This window comes from Corvus cornix, chromosome 2 (assembly GCF_000738735.6).
Source record: "Corvus cornix cornix isolate S_Up_H32 chromosome 2, ASM73873v5, whole genome shotgun sequence".
Lineage (NCBI taxonomy): Eukaryota > Metazoa > Chordata > Aves > Passeriformes > Corvidae > Corvus > Corvus cornix.
Window position 1 is genome coordinate 37,800,954 of NC_046333.1, and position 27,340 is coordinate 37,828,293.

The following is a 27,340-nucleotide window of genomic DNA, read 5'->3' on the forward strand; positions in this document are numbered from 1 at the left end:
AGAAGAATAACATGTTCTTTTGCTTCAGTAAAATATAAAAGTTGCATTTGTGACAATGCCTGACTCAAAGCCACCATTGGTTGACCAAGAAGAAGGAATCCTTAGTATATGAAAAGCTATACCATAGGTTAAACCAAAGGTCTTTCTAGTCCAGCACTTTATTCCTTTCACAAGTAGGTGTTTAGAGAAAGACTAAGAACAGGGCAGGGATTAGTTAATCAATAAAGTAAAAACAGTCTTTGAGGATCAGAAGTTTAGAGGCTTTCTGAACTTCAAATACACCCAAAAATACTTTGGTCAACCTTGTTTAAAGGTTCTTCAAGAACAACTGGCTTTTTAATCCTTCTAGATGTTTAGCATCTGAAACCATCTCCATAAGAATGAGTTTTATGAGTGTAAATCATGTGAGAAAATAGTTTCTTGGGCTTGTTTTAAACCAGTTACCCTATAGGTCTTGTTTCATGAGAAACAGTGAAGAATGACTCCTGTTAACCTGAATATCATTTTATACACTTGTCGTTCCTTTTTCAACTGAAAACCCTGCTCAGAGAACTCTCTCTTCATATAAAAGCTGGGATTTACACTTTTCTCTTTCTACTCTGTCCTTTTTGAAGGAATATTATAAATGCAGGGTTCTATAGATACTGGCTGTACTATGGATTTATATAGCAGCAAGCTGTTATTTCTGTTTTTCCTAATGAGCTTATCACAGCTGTTTTGTTTGATTACCCTTGAACACTGACTGAGATAGAGTTTTCAGAGGACTATTTAAAATGTCTCCAAGATCTCCTGCCTGAGAGGCTATAGCTAATTTATAGATCATCATGCCTGCATAGTAAGAGCTATTTTCTCGCATGTGCTTTACTTTGGTTTTTAGCAAGATTAAATTTCAGGTGCCATTTTATTAGTGATTTAGTCACTACTGGCAGATCCTTCTGCTCTTTTTTCACATTTGATTCTAGTTTTAACTACAAGCAAATGAAGAGATTCTGATTTAAGAAGATACTAAACAACACAGAACCCAACTCATAGTGGTTTCTCTCTATTTGAGAAGTGACCATTTATTCCTGTGTTTCGTTTCCCATCTACTAACTAGGTTATAACATACAACAGGGCTTCTTATGTTACCACATCACAGCAATCCTTCCAGCAGCAATGAAGCAGGTTTTATGACTTGGCAAAACTCTCCTAGGGCATAACATACTTACAGCCTGCTACCCCTTTTATTTCAGAAACTTCCTGATGAGTGCACCATTGTTACTTGACTTTTATTGTACAGAAAGATATGGAGAGGCTTCTCTATTCTTGTGTAAGGTGGCAGAATTATCTTCCAGTGAATTCTGTGGAAGGCAGAAAATACTAGATTCATTACCTATAATGTAAACATACATGTAATGTCTTGAAGTGGCTCATGTGGTGACACTGTTCATTAAAGCATATCGTTCCCCAATTTCAGCCTGTCATTGTAACATTATGAAGACAAATGAAGGGGCCGCATCCTTATCTCCACCAAGCAGGATTTGAGCTTCCTGAAGGAGCATTCCTTGCTCATTCCCATGTTTCCTGAAAACATGGGAAAAAAATATCAGAAGTAGAGTTGAGCCTAAGAATGAGGATTTTCAGGTTATGTGGTAATGGAGTTTCTTTCCATAATAAACAAAAATTGGGGAATTTTACATGAACATCTCAAGCAACAGACTTAAAATAGTTACTCTAAAATACTTGTTTTTAAAAATGACAAAGTTCTTAATCTTTGTCTGTACTGCAAGAGTTGTGCATTATATGTCCCACCAATGAAATATCAAAATTCAAGTTTCCAGACTGCAGTGCCTTAGTATTTAACTACAACATGAGAAGTTCAACCACCCAAAATTCGGGATCAGGTTGCCCAACATTTCAGCTACCCAACCACAACACATATGGTCAGATTTTCTAGAGAGAAAACTGGGAGAATCTAAGTTAGGATTCCTCCTCTCTGTGCTGATTTATATGGGAGATGTACATACCTAACTGTGTGTGGATTTGGATAGTTTGAGTATCTTCTGAGGTGCAGAATGGAGGGAAGACATGATACTCAGTACACTCAAAAAATCTCTACTACAAAGGACTGTTGAAAACTTTCCACAGGGTTAAAGCACAAGAAGTAAGACTCAGTTTATACTTTTCAAAGACTCTCCGAGTCCCCTCCACATTTCAGGTCTACAATTATAAAATGACAAGAAGAATAGTTACATCTCTGGTATACTGGGAAGATACACACGGTAACATAACTCAGGCACTTGTCTAAGGCAGCAAGGGTGGCAACAGAACCGATTCGTGGATCTGGGCTGACTGTACAGGATCTGCTTAGCTTGTTATGGTGGTCTTGAGGTTACATCCTTTGCTTTCAGGAGATGTGGGCTTATAATGGTATCTTTTTGAAAAGTCTGGATGAATGACATGACTGATGTGGTATGTTGATACACATCCTGCTGTGGGTTGAGCAAGAATATTGTGTTCCTGACTGCAGGGCACACCACCTACCTCATGAGTGCGGGTACAGCTGTGCTGCTGGCGTACTGTACCACGGACGGTCACCTCCTCGGTGTCACGCTCGGTGGTGACGGGGCACAGCCTGTGCGAGCGTCAGCCACACGCTTTGTGGCGCGGGCAGCCCGCTGTCCGCCGGTGTCCCAGCGCACATCCCGCCGCTGCCCGGGTGAGTGCGTGTCATGTGGCGGGCGCGTCACGGGAGGCGCGGTGCGGCCGCCGGGGCCGGAGGCGGTCTCGGTGTGCGCTCTGCCCCGGCCACACGCGTGGGTCCTGCACGCCCGCCCCACACCCGGGCACCGTGTCCTTTGGGGTCACTCCCCGTGTCGCACGGCGTGTGCGTGTGTGTGGCCGGCGCGGGCATCATGCAGTCCGTGTGCGTGCTGTGCCTCTCCCCGTTCGCCCTGTGCCTCCGCGTGTGTCTGTGCGGCCCCCGCCCCTGCGCGGCCCCTGCCGCCGCCGCAGCAGCGCCCTGCCCCTGGCTCGGGCGGGCGGGGCGCCCGGGGGGGCGGCGGGCGGGACCCCGCGGAGCCGCGGGGCGCCGACCGCCGCCCTACTCCCCGCAACGCCTGGCGAGGAGGAGGCGGCGCGGCGGTTCCCTCGCCCGGCGCGGCCCGGCCCCTTCTCCCCCGGGCGCCGCCCCTCTCCGCGCCGCCTGTGAGTCAGGGCTTTGCCGGGCACGGGCGGTAGCCGCGGCCGGAGCGGGCGGGCAGCCTCCGCCGCAGGGGCTCCATGGAGAAAGCGGCGGCGGGCGAAGGCGGCGGCAGCAACAGCAGCAGCCGCAGCAGCAGCCGCCCCACGTCGGCGGGCTCGTCCCCCTCGTCCTCCTCCGCCAGCCGCGGGCTCCCGGGCCGGGCGGCGGCCGCGGGCAGGCTGGATGGAGGCGGGGGCGGTGGCAGCAGCCCGGCTCGGCGGCGGCCAGCCCGGGGGGCGCGCAGGCGCCGGAGGCGGCGGCAGGCGGCGGGAGCCGGTGCTGGAAGGGACGCTCAGCAAATACACAACCTCCTGCAGGGCTGGCAGAGCAGGTAAAGCGCCGGGCGGCCCCGGGCGGCGCTTGCGGGGCTGCGTCCTCGACCCCGGTCGCCCCCAAGATGGTGCCCGGGCAACCGGTGCTGCCGCCTGACCCGACCTCAGCCCTCCCGGCCGCCGCGTCCCCGAGGCCGGGCTCCATTCCTCTCTACGCCCATCTCTCCCCTCCTTTTGTTTGACTTGTTTATTTTCCCGGCCGAGTTTGGCATAAGGGCGGGCGGGGAGGTGGTCCGGCGCAGGGTCGGAGCGGTGTTCCCCGGCGCCGCCGCCGCAGGTGCGGGCGGGGGGAAGGCTGAGGCTGCACATGCTGCTTGTCCCTGCCTGACAGGGTTCCGTTTTTAAGCTCGTTTTTCTATCACGTTAGTCTCCGTCTGTGAAGTTAGCTTGGATAACTAAAGAAGGAAAAATTGAGAGCCTCCCAAAATAAATGGGGGAAAATGCCATGCTTGTGATTACTACTATTATTTTTTTCGTTATGGGGTGGGACAGCGGAAACAGTTACCTTTGTGTTCAATAAAATAACTTAGGTTGCTGTCTCCTACCTGTTTGACAAGTCCTAATTTATGCTGATACGGTGACAGGCCCAGGTCCTGCAATTTGTTGGGCGTGGACAGGCTGACGTGCATCTGTGGAAGTTCCTAGGAAGGTCCGGTTTTGGTCAAGTTGTAGTGCAACATTTTTACAGATTTGGAGCCCGACTGTGGAGTTAATAGTGCTGTATTGGGTATCTGTTGAAAGCAAGAGCGAAAATTTCGTATTAGTGTTTTACTTGTTGTTACTCCACTTTGTTTTCATAGTGGATGGATGAAGATGTGTGTCCAAAACTCAACTTTCAAATATAAGGCATCACTGTGGTGATTTTAAAGAGAAGAAAATGCTATAGAGAGAACAAGTACAGGACTAGTTACAAAGCTCTTCACAGACCTTTAAAAAAACCAAACAGAACGACCAAAACCTGGTGTTACTTATGTTAGGTGATCCCAAGCAGTAAGAATGCGGGAATGGCTGAGATCTTGATGTTCTGACCGTAAATGTAAAATATTTATAAGTGACAGAGTTGCATAAATGCCAGTGATGCTCTAATGCTGACTCGTGTGTGGCTAAATCAGTGCTAGGACTACTGTAGCAGTACTTCCTGAAGAATTTCAGGAGCTGGTCTAATTGCATACATTGGAGGCCATGCGTAGGTGTACCAGCTGTAAATTACAGTGAAAAAGTTGGGTGTGAACTGGAGACACACTGATTTCTATTAAGCTTGACTGCTTCAGCATAGACATAGAGAAGGCCCTTTACTGTCATTTGGTTACCGTAGTTCTGTTCTAGATGCACATTAGACTTTTATCTATTTGTCGGTGTATTTAGTCCTCCTGTAGTTTTGTTTAAAAAACACACGCATTTTGATACCTAAAATGTAGAACTGAAATCCATGACAAAAATTTAAAAGCCTCTCTTCTCCCCTTTTTTTTCCCCCTGACACCTCCATCTCGTTTTGTAGAGACAGTAGGTCCTTTTCTGCATGTGATTTTAAGGGTTGTTATCTGAAATTATGAAATAGGGGTGATTGCTTATAAATCTTTGGGTCTAAAGCTGCCTGCTTTTTGCATTTGGAAACAGATTACATCTTTGATAAGGCTAGCAGCTGGAAATGGTGTGTATAGTCTGTGCATATCCAAGAAATTTTGCCTGAAAACATTATGGAAAAAAGACAAATGTCACTTAAACAGTTCTACCACAGCACTTGGAAATTAATGTTGGTTTGCTTTTAGCAGTCTTTTTAAATGCTGCTTTATTGTGCTTTGTCAATTGCCAATTTTATTTTCTGTAAGTCTGGCATTTTGAGCAAGTGGTTTATGGTGACACAGAGCTTTTAGGATAAGTAACTTTTTTAGTTTGCTCACTTACTCCGTTCTGTTGATGTGTGCAGCTGTGGTTTGGGATGCAGAATCTGATACAAGTTCTAAACAGATCAGCTGAAACTTGAGGCTTACAGAAGTTGGTTTTATTATATAATGTTCAATAAATGAGTAGTGTGATCCATGGGTTTGAGCATGGTTCTCCATTTGGCCTTCTGGATATTTGTTATGGAATGTGTTTACTGTGCATTGGAGCTCATTCTGTACCAGTCTCTAAGTGACTTCGTAGCTGGCACCTGCAGCGTATTTGTTAGCAGACAAATTAGTTTTGGATTTACTTCATTTGAAAAAACACAAGATTGTTTAACTGCATGATCAATACAACCAGATGGCACGAATATAAATAAAACGGAAAAATAAAGCAAAAACTGACAGAGTTCACTTATCATGGATTTGGAATGTTCTTCTTTAAAGCTCCTTATCCATTAGCCTAAATAATTTAAATGTATTTAATGTAGCTCTTGCCGTGTGGTATTGGAGTTGAAAGGCTTTCCTAGGTTATCCAACACTTAGCGTGCAAAGCAGCCCGTACAAGTCTGAAGCAATTACTGTAATTTGAATTATAATAAAGTAGTGTCACTTCTGAATAAATGTTCCTTTAGCAGGCATATGCAAGATAGTCTGATTTTGGACGAGGCAACTGAATATGATTACTGCAGCATTACGCTTCATTTGTAAGCATTAATGGAAGTAATTGAAGGTCTCAAAATCAGTCAATCTGGATAGCTGCATTACTTCTTATTTTGAGAATTCCCAAGGGTTTGTTGTTTCTTAATAATGAAATCTCTTTTTTCTGCTCTAGCAGATCAGGAACAACTTGATCTGGAAATGAGTGAGGTGATTCCTCACCTTTATGACAAGCAGAAGGAAACTGTGTTTTCTTGTTTGGTTGTTTTGAAGCAGTTTGTTGTGCGATAAAGGTGTGAAGGGGCCCAGGCATTTGGAGTGTCTCCACTTAAGTCTAACTTTCTGTGGATTTATTCAGGTATGGATGCAGAGAGCAGAGCTTAATCTGAAACAGACTCTTTGGCATAAGAACACTTGTGTCTGGTCTGAGACATCAGGGCATCTGGCTGTCTTTGCTGTGAAACTACAAGTAATTGTGTTCTCAATTGAAGTACTGTTACAAATAATTTCTATTGGGATTTACTTGTTATGTGTGTATTGGAGGATAGAGCTTGTATTTTAAGCAGCAATTTTGTGGATTTGATGGACAAATATGTCTCTGTGGTGTCATCTCATGTCACGCAAGACTTATTTGTTCATTAATTAATTTGAAATTATTGAAATACTTATTGCCTGTGACGTTACTATCCTGTCTTTTGAGTAGATCGGCAAAATGTTGTAAAAAATCTTAAAACCCCCATTTGCCCAAGGTAGTGGGAAATTCACAGTATCTGCATTCCCCTCTCTGCTTTTTCCCTGAAAATATGTAGTACTTACGCTTGTAGGGTTTTATCCTGCAAGCATGTATAAAGTCTTGGATCATCTGCATTTGAATTGGGACTTAAATTTGGGTTTGTAATAACAAGAAATGGAGCCCTAGCTGATGGATGTTGTTGCTTTTCTGAGCTGACCCGCTCTGTGTAAATTGTTCTCTAGCCCAGGTGTTTTCTAAAGCATTATTTTGGCCTACTCCTGTTTCCTCTCTCAGCTGGGAAACATACTGTGTTACCAGCCTGCGTGAATCATGCCTGACTTCTTGTCAGGCACCACCAGACCTCTTTTGGGGATCAGCTGCATTCCCTGTAGGTCTACAAAAAGTGTGCTTTGGGGCAGTCTGGGGATTTTTTGCACTCAGGATCTTTATCAGGCTCTCCAGTGCTGTGGTGTAATCTCTTTTCTTGTGTAGTTGCACAGAACAGTTGCAGTCTGACTCCTGCCACAACAGAAAGACTCTTTCTTATTACCAGTGTCCCAAGCAGCAGATAGGATACTGCCAGAAGAGCAATCAGATTTTAGTGCCACTTTAGGGGCTGATTTCACTGGCTCCCAGAGCTTTTGCTGCTCTGACTGCAGCTATTTTGGGAGGGTTTTCTATGTATGCTGACAAAATATGTCAACACTGTATTGTGCTGTAGCACAAAAATCTGTGTGTAACTTTTTTATTATTTTTTTTTAAATTTATATATATATATTTTTGTGAAACAGATTATGACCTCGTAGAAGAATTGACAAAGTTATCTTCAAATACAGTAATAACCTCCCTCTCTGTTTTTCTGAGTTAGCTAACTAGTCTTTCACAGAATTTTGTGATTGACACATCTGCTTGTGGATTTTTGGGGTAGTTAGCACCTCTAGTATTTGCCAGTTCTTCAGTGGTACCAGTCAAGTTGTTCGAGCAATGAATTGGGGCATTTTCCAGTATAAAATACTAGTAGATGGTTGCTGAACAAACTATATGACTGTTGTTGTTATGTATACCTATATAGCTGTGGAGAGGGAAGTCTGTCCTAGAGAAGTTACATTTAAAGATGCTTTGTTTTTAATATAAGAATAAACCACACTGTCAGGATTCTACCAGTAGACAGTGTCTGAGAAGGAGAAAATAGCCATGCACTTAATGTTTGCAAAGTTTGTTGAAATGGGAGTTTTTTGTGTTCTTACTGGAGTTAGATTAACACCAGCTCCTCCACTGCGTATTTTTTCATCTTAGTGTGATTCTGTGGCATGTCTATCCAGGGATTTGTGTAGTGTTGTAATACCCTCCAGGATTTATTTGCAGAGTCTGTGAACGGGGAGACTCCTTTTTTAGAAACTGGAGATGCAATATATTCTGTTTCTTCTGTTGTTGGACATCTCCTACTTGAATTTTGGAACCTTGCTTATAATTTGTTAGGAATTGTGGATACCTTAAAATTTCAAGGCATTTTTATAATATGGTGCTAACATTCTATTAAAGATTTTACTTGCAAAATAGATTTTACTAGAGACTGTGTTGTCCTTTCACTTGTGGGCTCTCTTTATAGTAAGAGGCAATGTGAAAAGGAAGAAATCTACTTAAACCCACTTTACTTTAGTTCTTTGGAGCAAATGATGTTTCCTGTGTTAAACACTTGGTAGCTGCATATTTTACATTACTGAAATCAAGGTGTATGTAATTAGTCTTAGATAAACTTGGAATTTAAAATGCCAGAAAGTCAGTTATTAGTAAATTCTGTTTTGGATTAAGGCACTAATCTGTTTTCTTAATCCTGAAATCTGTGTAGCAAAAATAATCACATTGAAATGTAAGCTTTCTTTTTTCTTCCTCTCCTTCCTTCACTTTTTGCTGTTGAAACTTCTCTCCCTTAACTATCATGAATGCTCACTTAAAAAACAAACGAAAGTAAAAAGAAATAAATCAATCTTTTAAAATGTATATCCCTAGTTTCTTTATAGGAAAATTTAAGTTAAGGTGTACTTTCTCTTTGTTTAGTTAGTGGCTGATTAAACCTAACTGGTTTAATGACAGACTGGTTGATTAGTTTGAATAGCTTTTGCTGTTGCCTCTAAACCAGCTCTGTTGAGAGAATGGAGGTATTTCAAACAGCAATGTCAGATAAAGAATTTTAACAAGGTAAGAGAGAGGCTGAGAAATCCATCATTCTCTGCCCTTCAGTGATGCTTGCAGGGTACATTTGGAAGAAGACAACTTTGAACCTCAGGCTGAAATTGAAAAAGATGGTCTTGCAGTTAAGGAATTGGTTTGCACTGTGGGGGTGTGGATTCTGGTTGGAGAACTGCCAATGGACATTTCTCTTGTCCCCAGGCAGGTAACCCAAGCTCTTTGTTCCTCAGCTGCTTGTGTCACATGGTGTCAGGGCTGCTTATGCCTATGCAGAGGATAAATTCATACAATGGATAATAACCTAATGCAGAAGATGCTTCATGATAATGCAGGAAAAATCTGTTTGAAACAGATGAGACTTGGGCATTTTCACTCAGGCAGTATATTTGGGATTTGCAAGTGCTCTTCAGAGCTGAGCAGCAGTCTTGTACCAGAGGGGATGAAGTGACAGTCAAAATAAGAGTGTGGTCTTCCTTTCACCCAGATGTCACACTTAGCTCTCAGGCAGTGCAAAGAAGTGGCACTTGGCACTAGCATGGAAACAGGCACTTGCCCTGATCTGGGTTTTGTTACTACTGGCTCATTTTGCTGCTAGCTTTTTGAATGGTGATTTCTGTGCTTAGCAAGGCAATGATAAATGTGGTTAGAGGGAGCACACATGCACTTGCTGGCTCATTTGTAAAGCCCCACCAGTTTATGAATACGGATTTTGTTCATGTAGGAGAAGTGACAGTAGGTTGTTAAACTAAGTAATGTGCCTGGAGTAATTTTGTGAGTGTATAAGTATTCAAAAATTTTCCTCAGTCATTATATTTAAAACCAATTGTTCAGTAAGAATCTGTTTGGGCTTTAGCTTCTCCTAATACTCTTACTTTGTTCTTTATGATGTATTTAAAAGGCTGAACTTTCTAAGTGGAAAGGTTGCTAAAAATTACCATAACTATGGCTTTTTAATGTAAAACTATATTTGTTAAATATGTATTATAATGAATGATGAAACAGAAAGCAGTGAATTTGGTTCATTGAGAAATGCAGAGTTTGTTTTCCTATAATAAATTAATGTAACTTTATTTTCAGGTATCTTGGCATTGTGCTTTAGATCTTGGAGGCTTTCATGGATGTCTTCCTGAGATGTTTGATTACTTTTTGGGACATAATCCAGAGAGACAAAGTTTGCTTAGTATTTACCTGTTGCATATAGAAATGTTGCCGTAAATGCTGTCTAAATGCACTTCACTTTCCAAGATGGCATTTAATTAGTAGATAATTTAAAACTGAAGGATGGAGATTCTTAACTACTCAGTTGTATAGCACAAGCCGTGCTTCTGTTCTGTCTAGCCTTGTGTTTCTCTTCGGATATTGATCTGAGAATTTATCTTCTGGTGATAGAGGGTTCTTCACCATAGCCATGGGAACAGTTTGCCCAGAGTTAATCACTACTTAAAAAACTGCCTGTTGTACTTAGTGTGCCTTAAGAGTCTTTGTCTCTTCACTGAATCTCATTATGCTGGACTGAAGACACCTCTTATCACATTTGAGCTCTATGTTCATTCTTTTTGGGCAGGCCAAGTGGTTATCTTTTGTCTGTATTTGGAGACCAACGGAATTTTCTTGCTGCAAGTCAGCTCTCCCAGTAACTTCAATAATTTATGATAGTCCTGATGGTTATTCAGTGTTTCAGAGTTTTTCTTTACATGGGACACCAGCACTGCGTACGCTTTCAGTTGTAGTTGCACTTCGGATCAAATACAAGGATAATGTGTTTGGTTTGCTCCAACTCAGTATTTATTCCCTGCTTAAAAAGTTGAAAGACCACTATCTTTTTAGGTCTCTGTTGGTTATTTTTTAAAAATTAGGTTGTTAGATTTGCCTCATAAGTTTAATTGTTAGTTTCCACACCTACACTCTTGTTATTTCCTATTTACTGAAGCTGCAACATTCTTGGTGCTTGTTATGCCATTTTCTCTTGGTATCTGGTATACTTCTTGATCCAGGAACATATGGTATAGTACTACCCAAGTGAGTGCCAGAAGTGTCAAAATGAAGGGTAGCACTTCACTAACCTTTTTTTGTCTGGGAAGGTGTTGGAAAGGATTACTGTGCTAGCTGTCAATCTGAAGACTGCTCTCTCCACAGTTAGCATGTTTTTGCATATCCCCCGTGATCTTTCTTGGGCTTTCTCATGGTGCGTGCAGGCCCTGTTTTTTGAGGGCAGTTAATTATTTGTTTAGGAAGACAAGAATTTTAAAATATAGTTGAGGAAAGTTATTATTAGTTGGAAGAATTATTTGACCAAAATAATCAGTAGGTTTTCCTTACCCTGAATTTTTGTGAGTCAGTTCTTTTCCAGGTGAATCCTCTATCTTGTAATTATGACTATTTTGTCACTAGATACATAATTTTGTTTTGACAGTATTGGAAAGCATGATGTTGGCTGATGATAGCCTATTTTCTTATCATCAGCAATCTTTATGGAAATTTTTCCTTCCATGTAGGTCATTGCTAAGCACTCCAAAGTCAAGTACCGATTGCCAAAAAACCCTATTAGAAATACATTCACTCAAATAACCTCATTTAGTTATATTTTGAGGCTAGCTCCATCTTTTAACTGTTTTTCAGTGTATTTAATGTGTAATTTTCTGTGGTTTGGGTGCTTGCCCATTGTTTTTGATGAAAAGGAGCTGGATGCACCAACTATTGATGAACCTTAACCTTTTTTTGTCATTCACTATATGCTTGGTGTAACCTCACAATTTTGTTGGTGGTATCTTTTTGTTAAAATGGCAGTTTGAAATTTGGAGTATGAGTCTTCAAAATAAAAGGCAGGGATACGCTGATGTGTCGTACTAATTGCTGTATGCTCGGTGCTTATTTAGGACCCTCCTGCAGGCTAATGTGGTTGCTGTTGGGTAGCAGCATTTGCAGGTGCCCTAAGAGGTACTTGACTGAAAAGATCTTAGGCTATCAGTTGGATGGTTCTAAACTGAAATCCCAAAATTACTATTTTTACTGTGTTTTGAGTAAGTTACTACGACAAGTTCATGTATCAAGTACATATTTTTCAGTGACTGAGGAAATGGCTTTTTTCAACTGCACAGCCTTTCAGGGGTTATTTGTCTCAGTGTTAAAAGCTGTGCCTTATATAGTATGCATTTAGTCAGGTTTACAAGATTTTTTGTAAAATAAGTTGATGTTTATTTGATTTGCTTGAGAATGGATTTGGAGCACATTTAAGAGCAGTGGTGAGACAAGAAGTACATAAATGTAAGTTGGGGCTGTGTGTTGATAAAGCTTCAGTGTTTACCTTACATACAGAATTGTGAACCACACTCCACTTACAGGTACGTTGGTTGGTACATCTTTCACTGAGGTAGGGCACACACACTGCAGTCGGGGTAGTGTGTTTAACCTCAGCAGGAGAGGGGTGTGTGTGTTTTTCCAGCTTTGGAATATGGAGAAAACCTTTCTAGTAAAAGGAGACTTGTTTAAGCAAATGCAGGCAAGACCAGGCATTCTGCTATTTGTCTGTTTGAATTTATGAAATGAAAAAAAAAGAGGAGGGAGGAAGAGAGGAAATGGCCAGTTTCCTGTCTGTTGCCATTATTTGGAGTTGTGTCAAGTTTCTGTGTAGTGCTTTTATCATGCTGGTAGGAGGAAAATAATGAACTTAATCGTGAAGAAGATACCAAAGTGTAGACAAATAAACTCTCTCCCAGCCCAAACCAGCACAGTGGAGGAGCAAAACAGATTATTCACTGCTGCAAGCATCGAACATTTGGTGGTGTTGGTTGGTTTGGTTTTTGGGGTTTTTATTTTGGTTGGTTTTTGCTGGAAGGTTTGCCTTCCACACCATAAAGTGTAGTGTGTTTTGTCTCTCTTTTCTTCTCCTCTCTGCTTTTCTCCTGTTTTATCTTACCTGCTTAGTGAGCTTTGTTTTATGATCGTTGTGTTCATGTATCAAACTTAATCCTATTTTTATTATCCAAGTACAAGGAAAGGGTAATTTGGCAATAAAACAAGGGAGGAAAGAAAAGAGAATGGCTGTAGAGTTTTAGAAAAGGAGTTAAAGCCTCTGGAGGATGGACTGATGGAGGCAAAGCACATGTAGTGACAGGACAAGAGAGAATAGTTTTCACACAGAGAGAGAGTAGGTTTAGATTAGATGTTGGGAAGAAATCCTTTACTGTGAGAGTGACGAGGCACTGGCACAGGTGCCCAGAGAAGTTGTGGATGCCCCATCCCTGGAGGTGCTCAAGGCTGAGTTGGATGCAGGTTTGAACAACCTGGTCTACTGAAAGGTTTCCCCCCTATGCCAGGGGGTTGGAACTGGATGATCTTTAAGGTCCCTTCCAACCTAAGCCATTCTATGATTCTGTGAAAGGGAAGAAATAGGGATGAGACAGAAGTAGATGCTCAACGGAAGACAGCACAATGCTAGACCTTTACTTCTTAAAAAAAAAAAATCTGGAAATTGTATAACATGAGTTGAGAATGAAGTCTTGGAAAGCCAAGTGAGAATTTGCTCTTGTTTATAAATTTTAATACTGCCATTAAGATTGGCACACAAGAAGTAGTGAGGAAAGTAGTACTTTTTAAATTGCAGAATGCGTAGTGAGGATTTTTCTGGTTGTGCTTTCTTCCCTTCGCCACCTTCTGTAGCAGAGCTAATTTCAGGCAAGTAGAGGACTGATGTAAATAGCAGCCAGAGGAAGCTACTGACAGTGCCCACCTGGATGTATATTAACGTGCCAGGCTTACCTTTGCCCTTTTAAACACAGTATTTTTTATGTGGGAATTCAAGCATCTGTGATGGTGAACCTGTTTTCTTGTTAAAGTTTATAAGTATTGTTTCTTCATTTTTTATTAGAACAGTGATGATCTGGATTTTTGTAGAACAGTATTTCTATATAGAAAAATATATATGTGTGCAAAGCAGCAACCTAATGCGTAAAGGTCTTGAGAAGTAATGGTTGCTCACAAATCTAAATACTCTTTCTTCAGAAGGATCAAGGCTAATGCTCTACTTATCCCACAATATATTGATGAAACCACCCTCCAATGGATTCTGTGGACTCTGTACGTACGTTTCTAAGAGACAGTGCTGACAAGATACTTGGTAAAGGTGGCTTCATATCAGCTGTCAGGATAAAGACCAAACATAGAAACTTCAACTTCTTTTTTCAGTCAATGAATTGATAGTCCTAAGAGTAAAGGCAAGGGAAACACTATTGGATTGTAAAGTATTGGCACAGAAAGCCGAAAAGTTCCAACTATCCCAAGATGATATAAGAAAGGTCTGGTTTCTGCAAAGCTTTGTTTGAACAAGCTGGGTGCAGAAGAGCTGGAAGGAAACCAGCATGCTGATCTTGTTATCAAGATTCTTACTTTGTGTATCATATTTTCTTCCATATGATGTGTAAAGAAAATAGTACATTGGATATGTTCGTTTTTCCCAACCGGGAAACTTTTTAGACTGTGGATAAACAGAAAAAATTTAAATGCTAGGAAGAACAAACAGAAGGGAAGACATAAAATTGAGAACTTCAAAAATTCCCAAAGTAAGGCCTTAACTTGCCTTTTGCTTCTTTTTTCTTCTGTGTGTGTCTTTCCCTATATATAGGTAGTATATGCAGTTCACAAAAATGGCATTAACATAGTGGATGAATTCTCAGCCCCTTGTACGTGACAATGAAATGAATACTTCTTGTTCAACAGGTTTTTCCAGTGAAATAATATTTTAAATGAAACTTACAGTTGGGACAAATGCCAACATTCATGTGGTTCAAGTTTGAGAATCTAGATGATAAATTATCTGCATTTTGAAAGTGAAAATAACAGCTGCTATGAACATTGCAGTAAAAACACAGAACAAATTTAAAACCAGATGTTTTATTCCATCAACTTGTGCAAAAATTACTGTTGAAGTAGATGTGTTCAGAAACCTTCTATCAGGCAAATGCTATCTGGCAGTTCATGTATTCACTTAGAATATATCATAATACTTTGTGTCTAGAACAGCTATAGAGAATATACCCTCAATTAATTATATGAGAAGTACAGAGTGGAATGGAGGAATGAAGAATTGGTTTGAGGACTGGTGTCTCCTGATATCATGTATATATCTTTTTCTCCTGGAAATGAGCTTTAAACTTTTTGTTTTCCTTTCACAGGTGGTAATCAGATCTTATTATTATTAGTTTCTTCCACATAAATTATATGAATAATGTAAATATGTCTACAAGCCAAAAATAGCTAAATGACAGTGAGGCAGGCATCAGAAAGTCAGATTCTTGAATACAGAAGCTTTGTATAGGCATTATAACTCTGATGACCTAGATTGATGAAGATAAACACGCTTCCAATAAAAGGTGTTTCAAACTATTTCACTTCTGTTTTGTTAGAAATGGTAAAGGGAAAAAAAGGCTTGCATCCATGACCTTGCGTCCTTGTCAGCATTGCAATGCATTACTCAATAAAAATAAAATACTTATTAAAACTGGGTTGTAGCACAATTGTTCTATTGTTTAAACTTTTAAAACTGTATTTCATGGTGATAGTGTGTTCTTAAAAAAGCCCAGAGTTTTTTTTTTTTTTTAAAGTTTTATTCTTTATCTGAAAACACCATTGTACTTCACAAAATTTGAAGCATCAGATGTGATGCTTAACATTCCTGAGGTTAGAGTGAGGTGCTGGATCTCTTAACTGACCACATCTTTCCTCATTAAATGATTGCTAGATTATATATAGATATATATTGTTTTTCTTTTCTTGGTGTAGTGGTGAGGTCTACAAATGACTCTCATTGATTGATTACAAGATGGTTTTCAAATCTAAACATTAATTTTTCGGTTTACAGGAAAGTTATTTCTTGAGGTCTTTTATTCCTTGATGTTTTTAGCTGCCGACTAGAAAGTAACAGTGAAGAGTTTCTATCTCCTGGCAATGATTCTTGCTGAGAACAGGGCATTGCAAAACAAGGATGAACTCTGAAGGTCTGGCAAAGAAGTCGGTGAACTGTGATACAACCTCAGTAAAACTCTGCTGACTCAAGGCAGCTAATTGAAAATTTATGCAATAATATCCTATGATGGGAAGTGGTTATGCTTTGAACCTCATTGGATTGCATTATTGTAGTACAGTACAGTCAGTATCTTTCTTTGACAGGTTCTTGTTCTTAAAAAGTTGGCTTCAACAAAGTAGCTTCTGAGTATTGAAAAGATGTCAGCTTGAAATCTAGTGGATCTAAAAATAAACTAGGAGTAGTCTTGAATATACTTGAAACTTTTTCTGCCATTTAAAAAACATAAATGGAATGCTTACCAATCCTTAACATAACATGTACTCAGAAAAAATAAATTCTTACATAGTATGGCAATCTTTATTAATACAGTTACATCCTTTTGTAGAGGATCACTATGTAAAATCCAATTAATTCATTTTAAATTAGCTGTGTAATCATGCTATACTTCCCTGTCCACCCTTCTGTTGCCAGTACCTCTGTTCTCTTTTATTTTTTTTCAAGCTATTTTGAACATCCTAAGGCATTTCTGTAATTCCATATTCTGTTTGTAAAAACAGTAGTTATAATTGATGCTGATGCAAGTCCTGTCCAGTTAAGTCTATGTATACATTTAATACTTACCAGGCATCATACAGTATATCTGCAATTGTTCCACACTCAGTAAGGAATGCAGTTTGCTGTGCCAAGTGAAGTCATCATCAGAGAGATGGTGCAAGGGATCTGGAGGCTGCTGGTAAAATGTGTGGTTCATATTTTTCTTTTGTATTCCTTCTTTTCTCTCTCTGTTTCTCTGTGGGATGGCACTTTAATCTAAATATGCTTTTGAGGCTTATTTCAGAACTACCTCTTCTCCCCCCAAGTCCCAAATTGCACTGGTTAGGGGAAAGCTGGTAATTTTCCCCAGAGGTGAAAGCTGGTACACCTGATCTGGGAGTAGTTCTCTCTAGCTGGGTCTCTTTGCTCCTGGATGTGAAAAACACACCCAGAGTCTGGAATACTAAAAACTTCTAATTCCTTGTTTTTCCTTCTGTCATTAAATAACTTGCTAACAGGACTTCTAGTTTTCCCCCAAGTCGTTATATCTTGATAGTAAAAACCCTAGTGAAAATGTAATTATGCTGGGAAAAGCACTGGCACTCTTATCCTTCTTTTCTAATTAAGATACTAATTTAGACTTGATAGTCACAAGAAGCTGTAAGAACAGCCAGTATCTTAAAGCAGAGCTTTCAGATGTGAGCAGAGCTCACAAATGTGAGAAAGGGTTGCAGCGAGCAATTGATAACCTGTGGGTTGTGACAGCCACGTTCAGCTGCTCTGTCCTTGCCAGGGGGTCAGGGGTTCAAACTGCTAGTTTGATTCTTCAGCTTTCTGGTAATTTTCAGTGCTTTTCCGGCCTTTATGTCCTTGCAAACCCTATGCTGCTTATGGGGTGTAGGCAGGTGATGGCTGCGATCTGTGACACTTGGGAGTGTTTTGCTGTGGTGGTTTGTGCTGGCTGCCCACAGCCCTGCTTTGGTGAGCTCAGCACTATGTGGCCTGGGGTTCATCTGTGTCTGTGAGCTCACTGGTGAGAGTTGTTGAGCTGTACTGAGCGGATTCATAGCCCCTGGGCCCAAAGGATAGGTTGCAGGCATTGCACAGCTTACTTCATTCAGTGGTTTAAATGCTGTTGGCCAAAGGAAATTGTGTGACAGATACTGTAATTTCGCTCTGCTGTGAACCTGAAGGCTGTCACACTATTCAAATCTTGCTCGGGGCTTCCTGTAGCACACTGTACTCCTGTCCATGAAGAAAAATTATTGGAAGTGTCTCTCTGTGCTTTGACCTTTTGTAGAGGGGTCAGATGACTGTGAGAACTGGTGGGAGGCTTAGGTGGCTGCTCCTTCGGCATGGGGTTTCTAGTGGGAGTCCCTGAGTTGAGGGACGAGCTGCAGAAAATAGCTGGACTGTCTAAGCAGACTGTAGCAGCTTACAACTGCTCATCACTTAGGTTTTTATCTTTTCTCTATGCTAGTTTTTAAATGGAAGAATTAAAGCCTTGAGAAGAGCTGAGCAGCTGCCAGCTGTAGTCTTGCTCCTTGAGCTGAACAAGCAGGTTGGCAGTGGAATATTAAGCTTTTCTGTAGGATTGGATAGATGATACGAGTCCACCTGTCCTCCTTTCCATGTTCTAAGGATCTATCTCTTTCCCATTTATTTGATCTTGTTTTTTGATACTGTGACAGCAAGTATAGGAGATGGACTGAAGAGAAGAAAACATTTGAAAGTAAGGAGATCAGATACGAAAATATTACAAGTGCTGAAAGTTAGAGGTAGATGAGCTATGACCTCAGGTTCCAGAGAGGAGGCTAATGACATGATGCTGTTTGTAGGTTTTATTCCCCTTGAGCTTAAGAATTGATTTTTCAAAAGTGGCACTTGAACAGATTGAGCCCAAGAGATGGGAATAGGTGTCTCAATTGAGGGAGCTGGAAAGCTTAGTGAAACTGTCGCTGGTAATAGAGAAAGCAGCTGGTATAGGCAAAAATATAGTGCAGTTTCTCACAGATATTTTTTTACTTGAGATGGTGTCAGGACATCAGGAACAGATGTCTGAGAGACTGAAAATACCTACTCTGAGTACTCATGTTGAGTTTTAACTTTCATTAAATAATTCCCTCAACTGGATTTAATTATTAGAATGCTGAATTGCCTGCTTTTTAACAGAAAAAGAATTATGAAATTAACTTGGTTCTGGAAATGTGAAAACTGTTTCTGCTCTGGCGATTTATTAATTACCTCCATTTGTTCTGTGCTTACATTTTTCGTTTGTTGGTGGTATTGTCTTCTGTTAGGTACTTGGACTCTTGGATGGGTCTCTTCTGTTTAGAAGAGTATTTTACGCTTGTGAGTTGGTTTATTCCACTCCCCTTGCACCTTCTTTCTGTACACATTTGCCAAGAAAGGGTTCAAAGGTTCACTTAAATTTTGTCATGTTTATACTGCTGAAGGAAAAAAAGAAACCACCTTTTGTCTTTCCCTTCACATGAAAAAAGTTCTGTTTCTTGAAATTCCTGCTATTGAATTTTTTCCTGAAATTCTTTTTGTGCATTGTTATCTGCTCTTTCATTCTTTCAGAGACTGCATAGCAGGCAAGCTGGCTACTGCAGTTCTAACAGCAAGCATGAGGTTTACTCTTAGAGGAGTCTAACAGTATGCCTAAAATTATTGCTGGTGTTTTAGACTGTTCTTAAGAAGTTTTTTCTTGAAGTAAGTTGTGGGTCTTTTTTTTTTTTCTTCCTTTTTTTTTTTTTTTACTGTTCTTTTATATGCTGTCTGCTTGTCAGTGCTCAAAATGAAATGAAAAGTAGAGAAGGGTACCTTATCAAATGCTGCAGTGCATTTGACAGGACCAGTGTGAGTACTGAGGGGTGTGGTGAAGGCAAGGCAGTAGGGTACCAAAGACCACTGCAGAGCAGGAGTGACCTTCGAATGTCAAATCTCTGTTAGGAAAGAGACTTAAGGGTTTGTGCTCCATGAAGTGCATGAATAATACTTCTTTACAGTATTTTATTTTGAGAAATAGTAATTTTTTTGAAATGTCTGTAAAAAAAAAAGCATCTCTCCATAGTTCAAATTTTCAGATGGGATATTTCTTTTTGGACTTTTCCCCGGCCCCTGTTTTTTTGCTTGAGCATTTCTGATTGTAATCTGGATGTCTCAGATACAATAACCAAGAGGAATTATTTTTCTGGGGAAGGAAGAAGTGGAAATAATGGAATCATATGTTGTCTATTTGTAGTGTCAGGTCAGAGAAACTATCAGCTAAGGAGCAGCATCTATTAAGACTGATTGCAAACAGTTGATAACATTTGAGAATAAACTAGAAAAAGACTACAAACAAGTGGAAAAGTAGAGAAGTACTTAACACACCATTGATTTTTTTAATCATAATTAAGGACAAGGGAAAAAGCTAGATGGAAGAACTGCTTAAACTACACTTGCAGGAAAGACATTGAAATAAATTCTAAGTCATTACTGAGGAGAACTTAGTGTGGTTGAGTAATTTTTCTTGCTTCTGTTTTTTAAAGCTGTAGACTTTTGGTAACTGAAGGAAAACATACTGCTAGTTGAGGAAATGGTTAAAGTGTAACAACTTTCCTTCTTCCAAATCTCCCTGTAGCATTTCATTATTATGACTGTGGAGGTTCATGAAGAAGTTTGAAATGTAGCGTAAATGTTCAGGCACTAAAAGTAAGATTTGAGGTTCCAGCTGTTAGTAGAACCATTAAACTTCAAGTCTAATAGATACCTCACAACTTGATGTTACTTCCTGTCATGTGGAAAAAAGCCTGCTGTTTTGCTATATTTGATGCTGGTTTTTACCTTTGTCTATAGGGGGGAGCACAAACCTGACCTGAGACACTCTATAAAAATCTGAAGTTGAACTCGAAGCAGACTCTAAGGGATGTTTTATTTGTCTAATTAAGTTAGTTAAATGTTCCATAGTTTTTATCTTTTCTGGGCAGGTCATTCTGCTCTATGTCATTGATAAGCAGAGACATGGACAGCATGTTTAAAAGAATTTGATTTTGCTATAATACTGCCATTATTGGCCTAATTTCTTTAATGCCCATGTACTAGTTTATTGCAAAAGGGAAGAAATTAAACTTTCCTTTTGAAGCTGTTGGTTCATAGCTGTTCATAGCTCAAAAGTTCATAGTTTCAGTTATGGCAAAGGAGTTATTTTTGTGTGGGAGGGTGGATTAGATCAGCAGTTCCGAAATTGTCTTTAATACTAGCATGACTGTAACCATAGGAATGACAGCAGAAATTGTTAGGCTTTAAAAAAGTTGCTAGTGAGTTTGACTTTTGTAGAGCAGACTGATTGCTTTTGTATTAAAGAATGACGTCAAATTTTATTTGAAAGTATTTACCTGCCAGCTGATCAGCCAGTATGACTCTTCTCAGTAATTCAGTAAGATACAACAGGGAATTTGACAGAAACGTATGTAATGTAATGTAGGAGGCTCTTGGAAAAAGGAGTTTCGTAATTTTAAAATGTGAGCACAGTGGAGACTAATTTGGCAGGAGTGCTGTTGCTGAATGGTGCAAATTGTTCTTACTATTGGGTTTTTTTGAATATCTAAGATTCTTGTTAGTAAAGTAGTTGTTGTTGTGGGGCAGGCTGTGTTTTCAGCCTGGGAGAAAGTATTTGTGCATAATTACATAAAAGCTTACTTCCCAGGAATTTGGGGTAGTTGGAAGTTGGTAGTGGGGCAATAAGTGAGCTTCTCTGTGCTGTCAAGTCAGGACTGCTAAGTGCAATCACAAATGCATGCGACCTTGTTGTGGATGAGTAGAATATGCACCTCATTCAAAAGGGGGACGCAGCAATACGTTTTACTGAGGCTAAATAATAATTTGACAGAGTTAAATAAATTTGATGGAATTTAAAAAGGTTTAGCAATGGTTTGACAAGGCTCAATGAGCTTGATGGCAAGGTTCACCTTATTAATTACTGAATGGAAGAAACATACTCAGGAAAAGTTGAGTTAGAATCAAGTTAGAATGATTCACATGTAGACCAGACATGCAATGAGTAAGGAGGACCCTCATGTTAAGACATGAGGTTCAGAGGGGACCCTCTTGCTTACATAACTCCTTGTGGAGAGTATGTGGCACTGGATCCAATCTTAGCCTCAGACTTGGACAAAAGTTTATCTATAATGGAACTATCCATATAATGTTTATTATAATATTAAGCAGCTCTGTGGATTAGCAATGTTTCATTGGAGTTAATTCAGCATGCTATCAGTTGGTGTCCAAGAACCTGTCACAGGTAAGGGATCACTCTGCTTTGTGTAAGGAAAGCTCTCTTGGTCAGGTAAGGAATCTTAAACCTTGAGAGGCATCCCTGCTCAACGGGAGAGTCACCTGGCATGCAGTTCAGGGAGTGCTCCAATTGTATCCATCCTGATAGAATATTTATGCAGTGAAGTAGCTGGCTGCTTGGCAGTAGTGTAAACTGGATTGTTGTCTTCATTTTAGCTGTAATCTTGTTATGTACTTTGGTTATTTTGCATTTTTGGGTTTTGAAACCACCTTTTGAAATACTTTTCCTGGTTTCCTTCACTTCCTTGTACCTGAGCCAGGAGCTTTCCAGCTCACAGGTTCACCACAGGGCATGAGACCTACTTGTTGCTTCTTAGTCAGCCTGAACCAAATTACGGCCTGGGATCAAGTGTATCCGCACAGACCTACAACTGAAAATACTGAAAATCCAGTGGTTTCCATGTGATGCTTGAGGTTGCAGAGGAATTGATTGTTTTCCTGCTGTATCGATGACTCTGCTAAGTTTCCCTTCTGCCCAAAGACTGACCTGGCTCTGTTACTCTGACTCCAGCTTTCATTACTGGATTGGCTGTACTGGGATGTGTTGCTGTGTGCTGCTACTGGGCAGTGATGGGGACAGAGAAGGGAAGGTGACAGAGCAGTAACTCTGCGTGACTTCAAATAGGGGAAGGCTAGTTCAGCTGAAGTAGGTTTCTAAAGAGCAAGTCAGTAATTCATCCTTGAGGAGGGAGAGAGAGAAATTATGGCTGAACTCATTCGTGCTTTCTAAGGGCTGCTTTTTTCACTTTGCCCATCTATTTCATTGAGATTTTGGGGGAACAGTAGCTGCTTATTTTGCACCATTGCTGTGGACTGTGATGTAAACATGTTTCTGCCTAAATCAAGTAGTTGGAATTTGGAGATTTAAGTTGGACTCATATCTTAATGTTTAACCTTCTTTTTTCCTCTTCATTAACTGATCATAAAGGAATGATATATATGTATATTGAGAAATACCAAAGCTACTTTCATGTATGCAGTAAAGTAGTTTTGGAATGGAATTGTTCACATAGAATGCAAGCAATGTTAAGAGGATATCTGTGCTTATTTCCTAAGTCTTCATCCATGGAGATTACATATAATGTAAATAAGATTAAATATAGATTTTGAAAGGGTTTTAGTTTCCAGGGGAGTGTCACGTTCTTCAGAATTTCGTATCAGTAACTTGAACAGAATTAAATATCTCTGAAATTTGTGAGAAGTAGCAAAACCCCTCAATTTTCACCAACCTAATAATTAGCCTAATGTACATATAATGCAGTGCAGTAAAGTGTTTTGTTCTGGATGGTGGTTGGAAGTCTAGCTATTAAAGTGCTTTTTTAGACTGCAGTGTCAAATGATTCTTCAGACTTGTGTTTATTTGGTTTTAGGTAGATTTGATGAAAACCTTTTGGCACATCCCATTGCCAAACTGTTCCGCTTGTCTGCTCCTTCATCCCTCCACTTCATTTCCTCTGTAAATTGTCTCTTGCTTGTTGGCAGCAGAGTGGTTGTAGTAAAACTGATGTTTGTCTCAAAAAAATGATGTGTGACTGTTCTAATTAATTTTCAGCAACATTTTTCTATTGAAAACTTTTAGCTTGGTGACATCTTTTTAGTAAGAGAGTTTATGAATCCTATCTAAACTTTCGTGTTTCATGTTCAAAAATAAAAAAAATGGGAGAAGTAATAGTGAAGATAGTTCAGTGATTTAGCTATTTAGTTCAATAATTACCATATACAAGATAGTGCAGTTGTTAGAAGAGAGTTTACGATAGTTGCATGTCTTTCCTGTGACTGGGGTTTTTACAGTGTGTCTTAAGGCAACCTTGGTTTCCAGTAAGCAGTAAAAATGATTTTGAAAGGACTCCAGTGGCCATTTTGCTTGCACTGACATTTACTCCTTTTTGTTTGTGTGTAGGTCAACTCCCTGATGATTCCTGACTTACCACTACCGGCTGTTACTGTTGAATGTGGGACCATATTCACTCGTGAGCAGCATTAGGTTTTACCTGCATAGATAATTTCCCTGGTTTTTAACATGGAGACACGTAGGCCAAATAGTTTGGGCTGAGATAACAGACTCCTTTTGTCTCTGTAATTGGCTTAAGATATGACTTGAATGATACTCCTAATTTCTGTACTCTCATTGTTAAATTGAGCAAAAAGCAGTACTTGAAAGTAGCTGAACTACTCTACAGCTACTCTATTTGAAGGTAGTCTTGTCATTTGAGCTACTTCTATTTGCAGTCTCTTTGCTGTCTGTTTTGTGGTCTGATTACCTGAATAGTTTGCCTGATATTCATGCCTGGAGGTGTTAAGCCATCTCTTGGTTTCTCATCCAGTGCTTGTCTTCTTCTCAGCTTCAGCATTTGTGCTGTTGTCCAGGGTCACTCCCTGTGCCTTTGTTGTTTGTTTCATTAATATTTCAGTCCCTGCAAGTGTTTTATCTCCAGGTGAAATCCTAACTAACATCAGGTCTGGCATAAAAACTTGGGGTCATACTGGTTTTCTCATAGCTGAGTGCTTTTCTGTATACAGTCTGTAACTCTTGGGAGCAAAAGAGAGCTCCAAAAATCTACAGATGTCTGAAGGTGTTTCTCCTAGATGGGACATAATACTGAGTAACAATAGTGCTGGGTTAATTCTTAATCAGTGAGGAATGCAAGTTGTTGGAGAAGAGAGGGGAAGAGTTGGGATGTATAAATCAGGGAAACATAAACCAGCTTTACCTCTGCAGATAAGGGTTCCATTCATCACTGGTACACCATAAAAGGGAAGTGATGATAAAGCTTAGGATGCAGCCAGTGGAAGATAGTGTGTATTAGACACAGGGTGTGTGACTACATGGGGGTTTACTGCTTCCTTCATACATTTTGTAACATTCTAGTAATGTAGTTCAGAGGACAAGCTCTAGTTGCTGGGGTGAAGGAGAGGGTTGTGGGGGTATTTCAATTGAACATAAGTTTTTTGTTCAACAGCCTTTTTCAGGGGTGTTTACGTTTGGGATTGCTAAAATTTAGTAGCTGCAAATTGTAGAGAATTTGGATTATAAATGGTAGTATTTTGAGATAAAACTGTGATTTAGACCTGGCTGACTCACACAAATTCGGTGGGATGTGGTTTTCTTCCCACTCTGTTGCATGGTAATGCTGATACAAAACCAGCAATTCCAGGCTCTGAGACTGTGTGTTGTGGAGGCATTATATTAGGGGACTGAATTTGCTGCGAGTCTCTCATTATGTTTCATGGGAACCAGGCTGTCAAATGAATATATTTGATTCATTTGTGGATGTTGTAATAGCAAGTAGCAGAAAGACCAAGCAAAGGTCACATCCTCTCTAGTCAATTTGTGAAGTCTCCTGCAGGATGTGACAAGTAGCAGACAGAAATCTCCATAAAATACTGCCCTTGGTCAAATCTCACTTCATTATTGATTTGTCTTCATATATTACCATCTTGGAAGTGTGTTCTCTGTGTGTGTATGTTCCTACTCAAAGGAGAGACTGTTGAGAGAATAATACATAGTAGTGTCAGTCACTGTTGGACTCATTAGTGCTCTGAGCAGCTGCCTTCACAGTGGCTGCCTTCAGTGCTGCCTTCTTTTTGATTACTTTCCTTCAAATTTGGTGTTTAGTTTGTTGGCGAGTTGTATGTTTTGGTATGTTAGGCCAACCTCTAAGCTGTTTATTTATTCTGTATTTTTTAGAAGTACTTTGTGAAAGATGAATTGATGCTAGGCACCAGGCAATTTTTGATGCGAAGTGTGCTTGCCAAACCTGTCAGATCTTTTGAAACATATTACAGAAAGTGTCAAGCAAAAAAGTGACATGTTTTTTTGGAAGGTCAAATATTTCTGTATTGCTTGCAATTTTGGTGGGGTTTTGTGTTACAGAAAAGAATAGGCAATAAGATTCCTGGCATAGCTGGTGTAATTTTGGGAGACATTTAAAGGTGTGTGTGATGCAGCTGTTTGCTCAGTTATCAGTTGTGATAACTGCTACTGTGAGTAGAGAGATTTGCAAATATTAGTGTGTAAAAGCTTCTTTCACAAGCTAGGCATGATTGATTGTCTCATTACATGTATATTTATGTTTTCTTTAAATTTCCAGTTCTTAGTGTGTGTGTCCCTTTCCCCTGTCCCCCAGTGTTTAGGTTTGCAGGGCTTTTTGTGTGTTTGCGGTTTTGGATTTTCTTGGTAGGTGATTTGTTATGAAAATGAAAGCAAATTAGTTTTTGTCATTTACTTACTGACTCTCAACTTTGGCAATAAGTTCTTCTAACAGTTGTTTCTCTTGGTATTCTTAAGGTACTTTGCAACTAGAATATTCCTTGACTAACTACATGCATTCTACTTCTTTGCATCCTCCTGAGCATGACTAGGTGAAAGCTAAACATCTAAATATAAAGCCCAAATTAGCTAGATTTTGGGATAACGGAAGAAAGTGAAGCACTTGATGTACTTTTCCACAATTCTCTATGAATTCAACGCCTGATGGGTACAAGCCTTGTTTATTGGTGGGATTTTTATTGCTAGTTGGGACAGTACAGTACTGCACATAGACTTGGAACAGAGAAGCAGTTGTCCATACAGGCTGCAAAGTAGGTGTCTGTAACTTTACTTTCTCAAAGGAGCAAAGCCTTGCTCCTGGGTAAAGTGGAAAGGGGGGACTGGGAGAAGATGAACCAGACAGCTTCCTTCCTTTTGGTATCCAGATGACTGCAAATAACTCCTGTGGACTTGTCTTCAGTGAGAACCAATTTAGCTACTGAGCCTTGTGTCATGCAGAGCACTGCCTTCCCCTCAGATGGGGAATGAAGTTGGTGTGTGTCTGGCTAGTTGTCTCGTGTGTGTTTCCTTCATCTTGTTTTAGAATCTCATAGAATTGTGTCTTTGTAAAGGTTAACATCCTTTCATTACAGGCAGATCATTAGAAGTGATGTGTAACTACTCAGTTCTTGTTTTGTTTTAGGTCTTTGCTGTTTTTCTTATGAAGGAAAGCATATTTTCCTGCCTGGAAGCTCTGTTTTTAATCTGTGACCTGAATCGAGCTGGATAATAACATTTCCAGAATTCAAATTACAGCAGCCCGTTTACTCCCCCAGTCATGTCCCTTTTCTCTTGACCTGCAGTACAAAAATTTGTGTCTGTTTAATTGTTAAGTAGTAGTGAATTTGGAGCAAGGAAAAGGAAGGTGGCAAGGGCTGCTAAATGACACAAGGTAGCATTGGGTAGCCAGCCAGCGTGGTGGGCTGTGGGCAGTAGGTGCTGCTAATGGTGTCAAACTCAACTGTGTACCTTTTGTTTATGTTTGCCGCTAAATCAGCATGGCCATGTTGTACTGAAGCACAGATGAATGTACTTTTCCACAATTCTCTATGAATTCAAAGCCTGATGGGTACAAATGGATGCATTATTTTTAGGCATATTCTTCCTCCCTCCTT

General features: G+C 40.1%; 1 protein-coding gene across 1 annotated transcript in view; it reads left to right on the forward strand.

The window, feature by feature from the left end:
• The first annotated feature begins 3,176 nt into the window (after positions 1 to 3,176).
• Positions 3,177 to 27,340, forward strand: part of OSBPL10 (oxysterol binding protein like 10) — a 112,965-nt gene continuing 88,801 nt past the window's right edge. The window contains 3 exon segments of the mRNA XM_039549858.1: positions 3,177 to 3,440; positions 3,442 to 3,524; positions 3,527 to 3,554. Coding sequence (XP_039405792.1) covers positions 3,262 to 3,440; positions 3,442 to 3,524; positions 3,527 to 3,554 — 290 coding nt within the window. The 5' untranslated portion in view covers positions 3,177 to 3,261.